The following is a 17,623-nucleotide window of genomic DNA, read 5'->3' as shown; positions in this document are numbered from 1 at the left end:
AGTTTTTTAGTAGTTAATACGTCATTTTTCTTAACATAATTGGTGATATAGGTTACAAGCAAGTCTGGCGCTGAACAGAAATTGTCGCGCTATGCTCCTTTATTTATTGTGCATAAATAGTAAATTGTCCTGACACAATATTGTGTTTCGCTTCTGTTATTACCATGGTACATTGACAAAAACATATACTTTTATTCACAGGATAAAACAGTTGTTTTGTATCACTTATTGTCCATTGCGATTACAACATACAATATTATTGTCACTGCTACATTTCTGTAATGCTACTGTAACCGGTTTCTGCTTCATCCCGCTGCAACAGTTCGGCCCAAACAGACTCCTCGACTCTGCGTTGTGTAGTGTTTTTAAAAAGACAAGGAGTCTCTGATCGATCGTTGCCACTTTATTTCCTGAATGGAAACAACGGTGTATTATCAGTGCACAGGCTCGCCACACACCACTCCGCACAGCACACTACGGCAGAACATCTCATTAGCATTCCGCTTTAGCATACAGTTTCACACATTACAGTTTTTTACAGACGCTAGGACACATTTCTCAATACTTAGGTCACTTTTGCAAAACTCTTCACACAATTCTCCTAACTGACCCTCAGCTTGGCAAAGCAGTTCATTCCACATTCAAAATGCACTACAACTACCAAAACACTTCATTCAGGTCTCAAATAAAAACATTCCTCCAGAACACTAGCAAAGGTTGACAGCCAACAAACACACTTTGTCACCCACAAAACAATGACCTAAAAAACACTAACAACATGTAGCATTACACAGTGTTTTCCTGTGTAAAACAAGGACACATCTCTGTTTATAATTTCAATATATGTTACTGGAATGAATCAGACATCATGTATTTATGTTTATGTATTTTTATTTTTTTGCACTAAGTAATCCCAAAATACAAGAATTCGTATACACACCATCCACTGATACACATACAATAGTAATGCTAATCTACTCGGTCTTCTCCATTTGGCCACAGGTTCTCATCCACATCACATCTTATGTCATCTTGGGCAACACACCTAGGAAAGAATCTTCTGGCATGCCAGAATTGAAGGAGTTGAAAAATTGAAGGAGTAACAACTGTGTAGATGTTCATCCACAATGAGAATCAGCTGTGGCTGGTTAAACTGCATTGTTAGATTTAAAATATGTTTCAATAAAATATTGCCGTTGGATTTTGCTGTCTTTTCAAGTTTTGCATTGTGTTATTGTTTTGACCATGAGTTTAACAGTTTTGAAAACAGTATGTAAGCACATGCAAAATGTCCTGTCCGTACAAAGGTTTTTGGCAGTTGTTGTGTCTGAGTGAGAAGATGATTCATGTAATTTGAGAGATGTAGTCATTGAATGCATTTTGTGCCAAAACAATGATAACTGGTCCTCAGTTTAGCCCACATAGACTTCTGTTGTGCTCACTGTGTGAGGAGTTTTGCAAACGTGACCTAAGTATTGAGAAATGTGTCCTAGCGTCTGTAAAAAACTGTAATAAACAAATGAAAAGTACATAAAACTGGTGTTGGACATGTGTCCACTAAGCACTTATTACACTCGGTGCTCGTCAGCTAATCAAACATGTTTTATGTGTCTGTACTACTTAGCTATATTGTGTGCGGAACAATACAACTCACCTCTCGTATGGCTACGGCAGACTGGCAGCGATTACTGCAGCCAGCCTCACCTAACCAGCCACACTGAGAGCGGGGGGGCGCTGTTTCCCCATTACACTGATATTTGTGGCAAGTGGAATAATACCACAAACACTGTTACACTACCAGAAATTATTTCCACTACTAATTAATTACCGTTGAGCTCAAAGGTCCTATTAATAAACTGTTAATGAATGTGTATTTATGAAGACGATTTGTGAGACTGGTAAACTTATGATACGTACAATAGTCTTTCGTCCTACACGGTGCATTTCAAGGTCCTGCACCCATCCGTCGGTAAACTGTACCTGGGCTTGTTGCAGTGACCTGAAGTTACTAAACTTCATGAGTGTATGCACTCACTCCAAGAACCGTGTAATTATAAATCTGAGCGTGGTGAAAGTTGGCAGCACACTGACGTCTTTTGTCCACTCTGTGTGCTCGTAAGGGTCTGACCCTTTCACTCCTTTGATTTTTTCCTCGTATCTTTTCTTTGTCTTTTCGTCGAGTCTGTCTTTGTACGGACCGGCATTGTTCTCCTTTTGTTTTGTACATTCCTTTTTTGTGCGGCAAAGAAAAAAAAAGAAGGTATTGGAACCGGAGAATGAGCGTTTTGCGGTGCTGCAAATGCTTGCATTTGATGTGGTACTTGGATTGTTTTGCCACGAGTTCCCGGCATGCAATGCGCGAAAATCACGTGATTGCTAAACAAGGGGGAGGGTGCATCCAGCCTCCTCGGCTGTAATTGGTCCAGCCCAGAGTCGATCATGACCAATTGGCCAATCCAACACCTTTCATTATATATACCCTTCCTAAAAAAAAAAAAAAAAAAAAAAAAAAAAAAAAAATCCATCGGCCCATAAAGGAAAAAAATCGCCAGCGGCCCACCGGGCAAATGCCCGGTATGCCCGATGGCCAGTCCAGCTATGGGTGTGAAATGCATGGTTTTCGGGGTTTAATCAGTTTTTATCGTTATTTTTTTATCGTTTTTAACATTAACTCGATTTCCCTGGGTCTTTCCCGTGTGTTATGAGTACATCTTCTGGTTTTTTGGTACCGGTACTGGTTTTATTTTGTTGTATTTATCCGCAACACCTTGAAGGCCGGTCTGTGGAAATATTGTCGGACATAAACCGGTCCGTGGAGCAAAAAAGGTTGGGGACCGCTGGTCTATGAGGACTCACTTTTGGAGTTATCCTTAAGTGGTGATCAGAGGAACTGCATTTTCTGGCTCTTTAGCATCAGCTTAATTCCTTAGCAGCAGAATTAATTGTTCTGCTTGAATTTATCACATAACTGTCTCATCCATACATTTAACTGGTAATGAAAAAACACCTTCAATAGATCATTCAAAAGCAAATATTTATTCATATCCAACTCAAAGAGAGAAAGGAATTTGAACCAGTAAAGATAGGCTCTAGTTGTTGTTGTTGGTAGGAAAATTTGCTAGCTGTGTTCTTCCATGTGTTTGTGTGTTGTGAAAAATGGAAATCAGCAGGGCACATGTGCAGTAGCTCTTGAAGCAGACCCCTTAATCATATCACTCATCACTGCATCTAATAAAAAGACAGCCTAGAAATGAAGATAAATTGATCCCCCTACTTATTTTATAATGTAGGTCTGGTGCTGTGAATCCAAGAGAGACAGGTGTTTCTCAAACGATCCAAGAACCACTGTGTGTGTGTGTGTGTGTGTGTGTGTGTGTGTGTGGTACACACATTATAACCAGCACTGACTTCATCTCAGCATTGTTTCTGCATCTACTACACACCCGGACAGAAGATGCCGCCACAACTGTCTGCCTGTGGTGAGCATGCAGACACAGTGTGGTTTTTCTCCAGGGCTGACCAACTTAGCAACTGCTAGAATAAAAAGACTTTTGTCTTTGGTGGGTGTTATAAAATAAGCATACACCACATATGTTTTATTTAGGGGAGACATAGTGGCTGTAAGTGCATCTAATAAAATCACCCATAAGGGACCAGTTAGAGGAATACCGCAGAGCAAAACTCATAGCTGAGCAGCAATCTCAAGGCCTCTGTGACAGCAGCACTTTGGGAAAATCTTTTAGACGTAACCTGAAGTAATAACAGAAATGAAATCTCTGAACCCAGCCCTGCATCAAAGTTGAAAACCATCCAAACAGAGTGTCAGCTCCATTCCTTTTGCTGTTCTGTCTCTAAAAATGCAGCTGAGTGTCCCCAAAAACTCAATAAGAAACTGTCAGCTTGGCTTTTCATTTATTTTCCCACCATTTGATGCACCGCACAGTGTTTCTCCTAACCTCAAAATATGAGTTAAAATGTAGAAGGGGGTAAAAATGTTTGACTTTTGGCTGAAACTGCCCGATCTTTGTTTTGTTCCTGCTTGTTTTCTCACAAAAGAGGTTTCAGAACATTTTCTCTTCATTCCACTGAAGTCCTGTTTTTTCCTGTGAATCGACTTCTCTGTGCACCTACAAGACAATATGAAAAATTATGTATGTGGCTCCATCGTGTTGTAACAACTGAAAACAATCAGAGTATGGAGAGAGCAGAGAATGTGTTCGTAAAAAAACTACTGGTCTCAAAACATAATGTGAAGCTTGAAAGGTAGTCCAGAAAGAATGCCCCCCTATGGAGCTGTTGTCCAAAATTGTAACTTTCATGGAATAGAAAAAAATTTTTCATTATGTTTTAAATAGGAGTCCAGACAATAGATCAGATTTCATTTTATAAAAATGGAAACTTCACAAGCTGTTTTCCAGCATTTCAGTTTTCCACTTGCAGTTTTCCTTTTCTTATAGTGATCCCAAGCAACATGATTCAAAGACCCAACTCTAGTGCAACAGAGCCTGCCACCTCCTGAATTGGATAAGCATAAGAAAATAATAGGATGGATGAAAGGTGTGTGGATGCTACGATTCCTTCTTTGGGAACCAAGGATGTCTGTACCAAATTTCATTACATTCCATCCAATAATTATTCACACATTTAATCCCAAATAAGTATTAAAACCGCTCAACAACCATTGTTTCAAACCTGGAGGCTTAAAGTTTACAGGCTTTCTGTCTACTAAATGTTAGATATAGAGGATATGTCAAAACATAAAAATATGTTTCCATGAGGTACTCTCTGTCTCACCACAGCCACTTCAGTTCACCAACTTGAGAAGTTATTTAGATTTAACAACTTTTATAACAGATGTCCTTTCAGAAAGGCAATAGTTTGACACTAAATCTAAGCCATCCCAGTGAAAGACTTTTGCCTATACTGCCTCTGCCATAGACTGTACATGAAAGACAGACCTAGAAACCTTAGTCTCACCTATTGATTAATGAAGCATCGCTCTGAGCATTTCAGTCTCTGCCATGTTGGACAAACAACAATCTGACTGAGATGCCAAGAGATACTGTTGACTCTAAGGTAAGGCATCAATTTATCAATCACAAGGGAGAGTCGTCCTAAAGCAAACCCTGCTTTTTTCTTATTATTTACAGTAATGAGGGCCATATTTAACAAAAATTAAGTAGTGAGACCATAAAACTGCTTTCTTCTTGTTTCTAGAGGAGACAGGCCCCCTGCTGGTCACTATAAAAAATGCAGGTTTAAGACACTTCCACGTTTGCATTTGTTCCCACCTGGAAGCTACATCATTTATTTACAGTCTATGGTCTCTGCTGACAATACACGTCATCACTATCCTGTGATGTGACCTTTATTTGTTGTTAACATTATGTGCTGTTCTGAGCCGAGTGGCTGAAGCTGTATGTATCCAGTTTGATTAATATTTGTCTAACAGCATTGTTTTGCACTAACATATAAGATCAAACTCATCAGTCTCCTCACTCATCATCTGTTAGTGCAGCCTGTTCTCCCAAACAATATATATGAGTCATACTAACTGATAAAAGAAGCATTCAAACACAGCCTGTGACAAGGTGAACAGTAAGGCATCTGAACTTAATGTAGGATTTTCTGTTGGAGGACAGAAACGGACCCTTTGTCTCCTCCCCAGTCTCCTAATAAATTGGTTTTAGTCTGTTTTGGAGCAAATTATCCTTCCCTCTCCCCCTAATTTTCCAATTTGCTGTGTCATTTATACCAAATTGAGGACCGCACTGGGCTGCATTACTCTCACAAATTGGGTGATATAGTTTATTGAAGGTCTGCTTTATACAGAGGGGCTGGTAAACCAAACATCAATTGTAGACCATACAGAAGATGGGGATTTTTCCTGCAGGCTGGGGAGCATTGCAAAGAGGCTTTAATTATTTCTCAAAGGCAATCCTGGCCATTGCTCCACCACTCATTTTATGGTCACTTTCTTTTTCTTTCTTTGATGGAGGTAATGAATGGGGTGAAAATTCACTTCATTTCATCCCTGCTCTGTCGCCCTTCCTGGTATTTGCATCTCATATTCTTCTAACCAAATAAGAAAAGCTTGTTTTCAACCTGCTCAGGCCAGGTCCAGCATAGGAATGAACGAAAGAATAAAGCACAGGTTAGTGCCTCCTCCATTAGCGTGTGACTCCTCCTAATAAGGAGGTGTAGGTTTGTGCCGTTGACTGTCAAACTATTTACTGGAAGAAATTCCCAACAAAGTTTTGTATTTATTTGCAATACAGAAACACAATTTATTGGTACACTAAAGTGAAAATGTAGGAACATAATAAACAAAAATGTGGTTATTAGTTAAATTCATGTGATGATAAAGGAAATACTTCAACAGTTTAAGATCCTTTTTTTTTTCACTTTTAAAGATGTCACAGAAAGAAAAAAAGGAGTTAACAGCAGTTAAATACATATTGTATCTCCTGCAGGTTTTCCAATCAAGCCTAGTTGACTCAAGTCAAGTACAACATCCACACAGAAAACTGTAATGGTTTTGAATAGCTAATCAGCTAGCATCATGTCTTATTCTTCAACTGACATCTCAGCCTCTTTCGGTACTAACCAAATATTCAGCTGCTGACTTTCTATACATAAAGCACCACGAGACGTGTGAACTATTCAGAGTGCACGGCTTGACAAATGACAGTTTGACTGCTCTTATCTCTTACACAAAGTGTCTACATAAACACGTCTCCAGTGTAGACTTTACTCTTCAGCTGACAGTTCAACCTCCTTCTGAGCTTCGACATTACCTGGCACTTTAGCTGTTTACACTTAGGCGTTTGTTTTTTTTAACTCCAGTTGTTACAAAGTGACAGCTCCACTTCCCACAGCACTTAAACTGAAATCTGACAGACTTTATGTTATTGCACTTCTGCTCATTAGCAGTTCTGATAGTGTAAAGGCATTCACTTCTTGAGAGTCTCTGAGTGCGTCCGTGTTTTAGAAGGGCAAACTGCAATCCTGGAGGCATCTTCTGTAGCAGGAGCTATACCACAAAGGCCGTTTTGTGATTTTTGTCTGTATGCTGGTTGCTAGAGTGGTGCTCATTCCAGCTGCTTTCAACTCACATTTGAAGTTCAAGATGGTTTTTCCCCTTTGTTCAGTTTTCATACTTTAAGTGAAAATATCGGATATTTCACTTGCTTTTATGGCGTAGACAGTGATTGCTATTATATGACTTCAACAAACATGTTAACTGAAGACCTTCAAGTTCCTGGGTACAACCATCTCCCAGGACCTGAAGTGGGAGACCAACATCAACTCCATCCTCAAAAAGACCCAGCAGAGGATGTACTTCCTGAGACAACTGGGGAAGTACAGTCTTCCACAGGAGCTGCTGATCCAGTTCTACACTGCGGTCATTGAGTCTGTCCTGTGCTCCTCCATCACAGTCTGGTATGGAGCAGCCACTAAACAGGACAGGAGCAGACTGCAGCGGACTGTACGGGCAGCAGAAAGGATCATCGGCACCCCCCTGCCCTCCATCCAGGATCTGTACCTCTCAAGAACCAGGAAACGGGCAGGGAAAATCATCGCAGACCCCTCACACCCTGCACACAGACTTTTTGATCTGCTGCCCTCTGGCAGACGGTACAGAAGCCTGCAGACCAGGACCACCCGACACAGGAACAGTTTCTTTCCCCTCGCCATCTCCCTTCTTAACAGTTGACCTGTCACACTGCTCCCACTGCCAGACTGCAACTGCACCTTATGTACATTTTGTAGTATTCATTCCACCTCATTCATTTCTGTATTTTATGTATATACGTTTAGATTCGTTATTTATAGTTGGTTTACATAGCTTTGTGTATGTATGTGTAATGTGTATATATAGACACGTGTGTGTGTGTGTGTGTGTGTGTGTGTGTGTGTGTGTGTGTGTGTGTGTGTGTGTGTGTGTGTGTGTGTGTGGGAGATTTACATTGCTGTGCTTGAGAGCCACCATCTACCGGAACCAAATTCCCTGTATGTGTCTGCACATATACTTGGCCAATAAACACGATTCTGATTCTGATTCTGAACTGCTTACAGAGCTGCTCTACTGTGACATAAAATTATGGTGAAAACCGCTCCTACAGGACGTCAAAGTGAAATTTCACATGGTTCCAGAGGCCACGGTTCAATTGTTTTGATCTGTTTTCAGCTCTAATACTTGAAATCATTGCCAGGGATTCAACGACTGCCCTTCTGACATTTTACATATAAATACAAGCTGTCCTGTGGCTTTGCTGACTGTCCCAACTGATCTATTACAAAAAAAGATGCAGGTCACGCTCTCACCTTTTCAAATATGGACATTTGTAATGAACCCATTGGCACCATTTAAGTGTCATTTTTCAAAAGCATGATTATCACCCTAATACATGATCTTTTGCTCAATGTTACTAACTAGTTTTATGTCTAAACCTAACCAACTAGGAAATGTGAAATTAAAAAGTGACTGAAAACAAAGCTTGAAAAGTGCAAAATAAAGCTTGATCAAATTACAATCTCTTACAAACTTGTGGTTTAATTTATTGGCACCCCAACAATCTTTAAATGCCACTCTTTAACCTCCTGCGGGTTACAGGTGAGAACCCTGTTTTGTACTGAAGAAAACAGTCACAGCAGCAGTCACCTCAAGGCACTTTATATTCTAAGGCAAAGACCTACAATAACGCAAAGAAAACCCAACAATCATATGAGCAACTTTGGGCAAGCAGTTGGCGGAAAAGCTCCCTTTTAATAGAGAGAAACACTCAGTACATCATGGGAATCCCCTATCAGCCCAGACCTATTGCAACCACAAGATTTATTTAACAAAAAGGAAAGTTTTAAGCCTAATCTTAAAGTAGAGAAAGTGTCCGTGTCTCAGTTGCAAACTGGGAGCTGATTCCGCAGACGAAGGGCCTGAAAACTGAAGGCTCGGCCTCCCATTCTACTTTTAAATTCCCTATGAAAAACTACATGTGGTTTTCCTGGTCAAAAACAAATCATTTGATAAAATGAAAAAGAAAACAATGAAGGAAAAATGTGATATTCTGATTGCGTAGAGTTGGGGTTAGAGTTGGAGCTGGCACTGATGAGTTAAATAGCACAGTCACTGTCCAATAATGCCACTACTAGTGTGCCAGGAAATCCATGCCAAAGCACACCTCTGCAATACCAGAACAGCAGTATCTGACACTCTAGCACGAGAAAGCACTTGACAACTATACAGGTAAAAATGTTTTCTATCTCTAAATGGCAGAATGGGTTTAATACTTAGGTCTTGTTTTTGTATTTAGTGCAAATAGATATCTGAATTTCAAAGCCATCAAGAGGCTTCTCAAGCAAAAGTTTGTCTCTGTGCAATCAGCAAACAGCATTAACTTCCCACCTCTCCTCAGGGTATCCTGTTATTTTCTTTCCACAGGAATTTTTTCCTTTTTTTTTTGGCAGCAGATGTTCCTCTCCACCCTGCCCATCGTTGCGGGTGCCTGAGTGACGGAGAGGCCGCCCATCAAAATGCCATCAGGACCCTGCTGGCCACCAGATGAACGCATGCCCAGAATGCATCATGTGGGGGCTGTTAAGTCCCATTTACCTCTTCCTCCCGTCTGCCACTTCCCTTTACCATCAGCTTGTGTCCTCGTAACTCTCCATCACCGAAGCAGACATAACAAAGCATTCAGCGACACTTTTTCTGGTTTGTGCTGACAAACCAACTTAACAAAAGATGAGTCTCGACCCCTGGCTGGCTCAGTATAAAAGACCGCGGCAGACGGAGGTGTGGGCATGTGAATAAATCGATTAGCAGAGCGCTTGACGGATGGGATTTACAGGAGGTCTCGACGCACCAGAGAATTAATTTTGCTGGGAGAACATGGTTCTGCCAGGTTCATTCGTCTTGGCGGGGAGTTTGGCAGTTTCCCCAGGTCTGGGGGCTCAATTAACGAACGGCTGCAGCGGTTTGGGGAGGAAACAGCTTTGTTGAGGAATATGCCACATCCATGTGTCAGGCACATTTTAACGATAACGGATTTTGGGAATGCAAAATGAGAAAGGGAAAGGGGAGGTTAGGTGGGTGAGGTTAAGCTTTCAATGCTGGATTGGTGGGGGATGGGGTTTTAAGAGGAACTACAGGACAAAGAGAGAGGTAAAAACATATTGTGGAACATTAAGCCAGCACGATGTGTATGTGTTATTAAACAGCTGGCTAATTTACACAGCATTACACCATGGACCCAACAAATACACTGTACTGCAAAAAGCACTTGCTTGTCTGCCTTCACATTGCCTTCAGTGGCATCCCATTCTTAGTCCATAGGGTTTAATGCGATGTCAGCCCACCGTTTGCAGCTATAGCAGGTTCAACTCTCTGGGATGGCTTTCCCTGAGGTTTAGGAGTGTGTTTATGGAAATTTTAGGAGCATATTTGTGAGGTCAGACACTGATGATGACAGTGATGAAAGCCTGGCTTGCAGTCACAGCTCTAATTCATCCCAAAAGATGTTCTATCAGGTTGAGGTCAGGACTCTGTGCAGATCAGTCAAGTTCTTCCACACCAGACTCACTTATCCATGTCTTTATGGGCCTTGCTTTGTGCACTGGTGAGAAGGAGCCATCCCCAAACTGTTCTCACAAAGTTGGGAACATCAAATTGTCCAGTCTCTTGTTATGCTGAAGCATTAAGAATTCCTTTCACTGGAACTAAGAGGCCAACTCCTGAAAAACAACCCCATGCTATATAAATTAGCGACCTGTGTGTACTATGCGCCTCAACATCTGCTGACCCCGCTTTTACGTGGCCTACCACGTTGTGGTTGACTTGCTGTCATTACCAATTGTTTCCACTTTATTATAATACCACTAGCAGCTGACTGTGGAATATTCAGCAGTGAGGAAATTTCAGGAATGGACTTGTTGCACAGGTGGTGTCTCATAAAAGGACCACTCTGGAATTTAGTGAGCTCCTGAGAGCAACCCATTCTTTCACAAATGTTTGTAGAAGCAGCACGCTTCTGTACTTGATTTTATGCACCTGTGACCATGGAAGTGATTGAAACACCTAAATTCAGTGATTTGGATGGGTGAGTGAATACTTCTAGCAGTATAGCATATAAGGCCAATATTCATTTTACTTTTGATGCTGCCTCCACCACCTCTACACTCATACAGTATGTCAGTCGCAGAGTAGTTCACTGTAAAGCATCCAGTGTTTTCTCCTCCTTTTGCTGTAAATGGAACCATAATGAGAAGATGGAAATGCAGATTTAAGCAACTTAAAACAAAAGATGGGGGTTTTTTTTATCTTCTGTATACAGTCAGTTATTTATGCAGTAATATTAAATATTAAAAATTGTTAAAATTATAAATATTACAATTAAATTACAATTTTAATATAAATTATAATTATGAATTTTAAAATTATTTGAAGCTTTGTCTTTCAAAAAAGAAAAAGATTTTCCATATGAAATTTGCACAAATGTTACTTTAACAGGATGTGGTCTGTTCATTTCAAGATGAGTATTTTCAGTGCATGGGCTCTGCAGAGTAGCTTTGGATGATTAAAAGGTCAAAATAATCTTCATTTACTGGGCCTTCAGTTAATCTATTGTCTAAAACAATCGGTTTTAGCACCTCTGCCTTCAGCCAACTTTCTTCTGACTGGAGGAGTTAATTGAAAAGGCCTCTGTGGTGACCAGATTGGGAATATCTGCTGTCTTTGACATCATACAGACATCCAAAATCAAGCTTCTAAAGCAGCCTCAGATAGCCTGAAAGAAGGGATTCTTTTTATTATTTGAAGATGCGCTTGAACATGTATATGCATCCACCATTGTTAAAGTATAAGTAAATATATATATGTATATATGACAGAAACTAAGGATAAATATGATGGGCCTGCTTTAAATTCTTAAGTACCTTTCTTTGGAAGTAAAAGGCAGGTGAATCTAGACTTCCACAGACTGAGCATTAATGCAGAGTTGCTTGTTATGTTGAAGCATCTTTGCACTCACTCTTCCCTTCCCACTATCTCAGGTTCCAATCCCTCAACCTGAACATTTCAGTGGATGATTTATGTAGTAGTGTTGCTCTGTGACCTCAAAATCCGCCCCATCCATACCGCACCTGTCACTGCGCCACAGCCTGCATGCTTACTGAAAAGCAAGCCATCCATGCAAAATGGCAATTTTCTACTCACCTAGAGAATAAAAAAAGGATCCAATCCATTCAGAGGCAAAACAAGGAAAATTCTATGATATATAGAGCAGGTGCGCGAGGCCTTGGCCCACTGCTAACGAGGGAGCTGAACTGCATGCACCATTGACCACAACATCTGTCGTTTTCACTGATGCAGAGTTTGGTTTTACCTTTGCAGCACAGTTTGCACGACAAGAGACAGGAGATGATAAAGTACATAAGATGGATACAGATGGAAGAGACCCGGCCCGATTTCAGTTGGGGGGCACAAAGTTCCCATGCTGTGCCTTGGTAGCATATGATGCATGAGAATCCACCACGAGCAGCAAAGAGTTATGCTTGTCTACCTGGGCCCAAGGTGAGGCCCGGCCTGACCCAGTTCACCATCCCAGGTGGAAACCCTAATGAGCTCATCAGGCCTAACGAAGCTTAACAAGCTTCTAATTGGCAGCGTTATGATGTCCCCGAAGGTCAGAGTGCAGGTTCCTGTGCCAAGAGCAGGAAAGGCTTTCACTTCCTGCCAAGAGCAATCACGTGACTGACTAATATCCCTTTGTGTAAACAAAGTCGGGAAAGGGCAAGAGGAACTTCTTACATAAGCAAAAAGAGTGCGGTAGCTTACAGATAAAAAGTTGTGGTGAGGTTTGAAAACAACGCTGCAGCCTCACAACTGGAAAACAAAGATGTAAAATAAATATCACCAGTATAAATCATGCTTGACAGTGTAATCTAATACAAGAGAGAATACAGACACCTATAACTTTACAGATTATAAAATAAAAATCAACAAACATATAAAAATTTGCTACCAGTAAATAACAAGCAGTTAAAAAAGTTTGATCAGATACAGAAATCTTTTTTTTCCTTTAACAATAAAAAAAAAAAAAAAGAGCAGAGGCTGTTCAGGTGCCTGACAAATATTTCTGTGGTGAAATGCTGCCACCTACTGGTCACTATGCACAGATACAACTTAAAAAAAATCTGTCCACTGAAAGAAAGAAAAAACGAATTTCCACATTATGGCATAATTAAAATAAAAATCAAACATGCCATCTGCTATATTTAAGAATACAAAACCCCAATAAACCAGAAAATAGCCACATCACACAGTTATGAAGACAGAGTGCACGATGTACACGACATATACATTTTAACTATTGATGTAACTACAAGGTTAGTGATAGAAACATGGAGGGGGTTTATTGCAGCAATGACAAACCACACAAATAATATCAGAAAATGTACTTTAAAAAAAAAAAAAAAAAAAAAAAGAATAAAGAGAAAGTTGTATCTGATAAGCACATACTGCATGTTTCTGTTGGATATTATCATGCAAGTCCTATTAAGATCCATTAAATCTAGACTGGCCAGGAATGAAAGACTGGAATAGCACTAAAATCTATCCAATTTCCCCTGCAACAAAAAAGCATCTGAAACTACATAAAATTAAATTTTTTTAAGTAAAGAGATAATTTAGGAGAATGTAAATACAATGAAATGAACAGTTTAACTCCTAGATTAATTCCAGTGAATGTGAAGGATCTCAAGAAAACAGTGTCCAGCGCAACAAATATTAACCTTACACTGTATCCTAAAGTATTAGTTAAAGTATAAACTGTATAAAGGCAAAAAAAAGAAGAAGAAAAAAAACATGCCACATTGTAGAATGATGAAAGCTTTATAATAGAGATAAAACTTGTTTTTTAAAAAAAAAAAAAGTATAGTACACGTCCGTGGCAGACTGTTTGGTCACTCTGATGTCCCACACAATGTTGTGAGTCGATTCTGTTGGGAAAAATAAAAAGAAATGATGAGAATCAAAGCATATGCAAATATTTCACATCAAAATTTGGCTAAAGCTGCATCAAAACAGTGATGAAAAGCTGATGAAACTGCAAGTAACGCTGTCCTGCTGGAATTTTTACCTGCAGCTGCCGAATGCTCCTCATGGCGGTTTCGTCCAGCAGTGACAGATCTACTGAGTCCATCTGACTGGCCAGCAGGTGAATGCTCTGGATCAATATGTTAAGGACACTTGTGTTAGTGATTTCGTTTTTGAGAATTAGCCTTCTAATCAAGAGTTTTGTTAGACAATTAATTACTCAAAAGCCATGAAGTCATCAAATGTAACTAAACAGTCATCAACATAAACACAGTATAAAATCAACATGAAAGCAGAAGACTTGAAGGCCGATTTAATGCATCTTTAAGCTCATTTTCAATAAACCATATATAACAAAGTATTCAATGTTTTATCTTCCTGAAAATAGACATCTAAATTTCTTCAGTAAATATCGTTTCCTCTGCTGCCTTGTTAAAATCATTTCTTAAACAACTGACTGATCAATAGTACCTGAAGCTCTGAGCCTGACTAAATGTGCACTCACCTCTCCATTCCCAACGGGAACATTGATGACAATATCCTCATTTCCTGCTGCAATGGGAGAGCCGTTGACTGAAATGCTATAGACCCTCTCCTTGTGGCGGGGAACTCTCACTGCGGGGGTCTTGGGAAGCCTGAGGTGTAGTGAGTAATATGAAGCCTTCTTTGTAGGAAATGTCAACATTACAGAGTAAATAGCAGGGGCTGCCAGATTACAGCAAGTCTCCAGTCCCCACACACTTTCTAACACTCAAAGACACTAGATCCACTTACAGCTCTATGAGAGCAGAGATTTTGCTTTAACGAGAAGCCTGAGCTTTAATACAATACTTTGAGCATTTGTTTGTCTGTTTGCCCATGTTTTCACAGAATCACTATCTATTCAGCATGAACTGTAAATGAATTTGTGCTAGTTAAAATATCTCAGTACTATGTCTCAGTAATAAATCACTGAATATAAAGACATAACAATGCAGAAGTCTTCAGTGAGCTGCACTGAATAACCACATTCAGCACAGGTGTAGATGTCAACCTGTGAGGACGACTGGTGCACTGCTAATGTTATCCACACACAGCAAACTAACCTGACCAGTATGTGAGTCTAGTATCTTATGCACAATATAAATCTGACCCGTCTTCATCTGTGCTCAATTTTGAATCCTTTTTTTAACTGTTTTATAAATACGTTTTCTCCCCTCTCAATCAACTAGAACACTAATTGCCATTGACACAAACACCATCTTTAGAGTGACACAGTATAATTCTAAGGTGTACCTTGGGTCAAAGCGGGGGGTAATAAGAGGAGTGGGTCCCATCATCACAGAAGAATCCAGCAAGCTTCTGGCAGGAGTAATCAGGGGGTTCCTGTTTGATCTGAATCCAAACAATGACAATGTGTTAGCATCACATTTGTTAGCCACCAAACTTGCTTCCAAAAGTTTTTAGCACGGGAGGAAAGAAGAAGAAAAGAAAGAAAGAAAAAGAACAATACAAAAAGTAAAAGAGCTTACCGTCTGATGGTGGAGCTCTGCTTGCTGATCGACAGCGCCTTTGCCCTCTTTGTTTTAGTCGGGGGCTTTCTGGTAGTTCTCCCCTAAATTATAAACAAGCATTTAAAACACCACAAAAGAAGCAAACAGAGGATCCTGCATAACAACAGCTGTATGTAGTTGCTCTCATGTATGACTGTATGAAAAGCAGTCATTACCTTTTTTGTTGTGCTTGGGACGTTTTCATCCTCAGAGCTCAATGTAGCCCCACCTTTCATCTTTAATGCTGTGGATTGGACAAAACAAATTGCATTGGCTAAAGGGAAATGGTTTTCTTGTTTCAAGGGAAATGTATAAACTACTTTTAACTCACTTTTCTCAATTGTTTTTAGAAGAGATGTATGATCCTTAGCCACAACACTTTCCACGAGTGCAGCTTCCTCTTTTCTCTATAAAAGCAAATATAACTGAGTGTTTATGCAGAACAGAGCATCCTTGCACAAGCATGAAACTTATATATACTTAACGTATATTAAGTATAATTTGAGAAGGCTAATCAACTGACCTTTGCATTATCGAGTTCTGGTGTTTGTGGTTTCTCAGACTCTGCAGAGATGTAAATATTCTTTATTTAATGCTGTTTAAAAATGAAATTCATCCAAGATCAAATGCACAGATTTTTGAAAATGTACCATTAGCTTTTTTAAAAATAGGAAGCAGAATGCTGTAAAAGTCTCTGTGGCTCAAGAGCATTTCTTCTTTATAGATTTGGGATTTGTTAGTCAATAATCTATGTATACTTACTCCAATGCTCCAACCAGTTCATTTGTCTGACAGCCTTGGGGAGCTTAATTATTGCCATGTTGTAGCTGTTGTCAACATCTTTCAACAGCTGGTTTATCTTCTCTTTCACCTGTCCAACTCTAGTCTTCACTGCAGAAACACAAATGTTGAGTTCCGCTTCAGTTATACATTGTCACTTGAGCTTAAGTTATACAGTGTCAGGGTGGGGTGGATGGATGTTAGCATCAGTGGTGATTTGTAGCAGTAGGTTAGCAGCAAGAGTGAAGGCAAGATTTCCATTGGTAGTGACCAGAAAGGACAGATTAGAAATTAGTACATGTGAAGGATGGTTGAAGTTGAGTGGTTTAGAGACAAAGTTAGAGAGGCAGGGCTCAGATGTCATAAACATGTGCAAAGGGGGGACAGTGGAAATACTGGACAAATTATGTTGAATATTGAGCTCCAAAGCTGGAGGAAAAGTAGAAAAGGTTCATGGATGCAGTGAAGGAGGACGCTCCGAGGGTTGGTAAGACAGAGGAGGATGCTAAGGATATAGTGAGCTGGAAGAAAATGTTCTCCTGTGGCGACTCCTAAAGTGAGCAACCGAAAAAAGAACAGGGAGTATTTCTGTAGCATTTCTATGGTGAGTTAAAAAAATAGTAATAATAATCACCCTCGCTGTCAAAATCCTCCATAAAAGCTTCCAGTTTTGCCGTCTTGGGGTTATTCTTGCGTTTGGTGGTCCTTTTCCTGGGAGCCATTTCTGACGGACACGGAGTATATTAGTAATTACAATATACCCTAGTACAGTACAGTGTAGTGCAGTATAGTGTGGTATATTAACACCCCATAGACACCATGAAATGTTAACATTGTGGCCTTAATCGGGAACAAAAGAATGCAAAAACAAAAAATCAGCCTACATGCGGCTAACTGTTGGTGAAGCTAACGTTAGCAAGTAGCTTTAGCTGAGTTAACGCTTATTTTCTGACCTTATTTTCGACAGCTGTGTTTACATCTACCAATATGTGTTATGGTCTTTTAAATAACTGTCCCGAGATGTATTTACATAAATTTTTTAAAGTATATATCATTACCTAAATGTGTTTTTCCTGTTCGTCCTCGAGACTCGCCTTCCTTCCTTCACAAAGCCGTTTTCAAATCTTCGCGCGGGGAGGGGCCAACACACCAGATCAGCCAATTAGGACGCGCATGTGCCATGCGTCGCAACAACTTTGTTTTCAGCCTATCGTAG

General features: G+C 40.0%; 1 protein-coding gene across 1 annotated transcript; it reads right to left on the bottom strand.

Moving 5' to 3' along the window:
- Positions 1–12,923: 12,923 nt before the first annotated feature.
- Positions 12,924–17,546, bottom strand: cdca8 (cell division cycle associated 8). The gene is made up of 11 exons (XM_085446174.1): positions 17,466–17,546; positions 17,042–17,131; positions 16,390–16,518; positions 16,151–16,191; positions 15,959–16,034; positions 15,804–15,871; positions 15,607–15,689; positions 15,371–15,469; positions 14,601–14,730; positions 14,139–14,225; positions 12,924–13,998 (listed from the first exon to the last, which is right to left on the bottom strand). The coding sequence occupies exons 2-11, from the start codon at positions 17,127–17,129 to the stop codon at positions 13,963–13,965; spliced, it is 837 nt and encodes a 278-aa protein (XP_085302300.1). The 5' UTR covers positions 17,130–17,131; positions 17,466–17,546; the 3' UTR covers positions 12,924–13,962.
- Positions 17,547–17,623: the final 77 nt, after the last annotated feature.

This window comes from Copadichromis virginalis, linkage group LG22, assembly GCF_057382275.1.
Source record: "Copadichromis virginalis isolate Kocher_CV1m ecotype Utaka linkage group LG22, C_Virginalis_male_GT1.1, whole genome shotgun sequence".
NCBI classification, from domain to species: domain Eukaryota; kingdom Metazoa; phylum Chordata; class Actinopteri; order Cichliformes; family Cichlidae; genus Copadichromis; species Copadichromis virginalis.
Note: the sequence above shows the minus strand (reverse complement) of the source record. Positions and strands in the feature narration are given on the sequence as shown.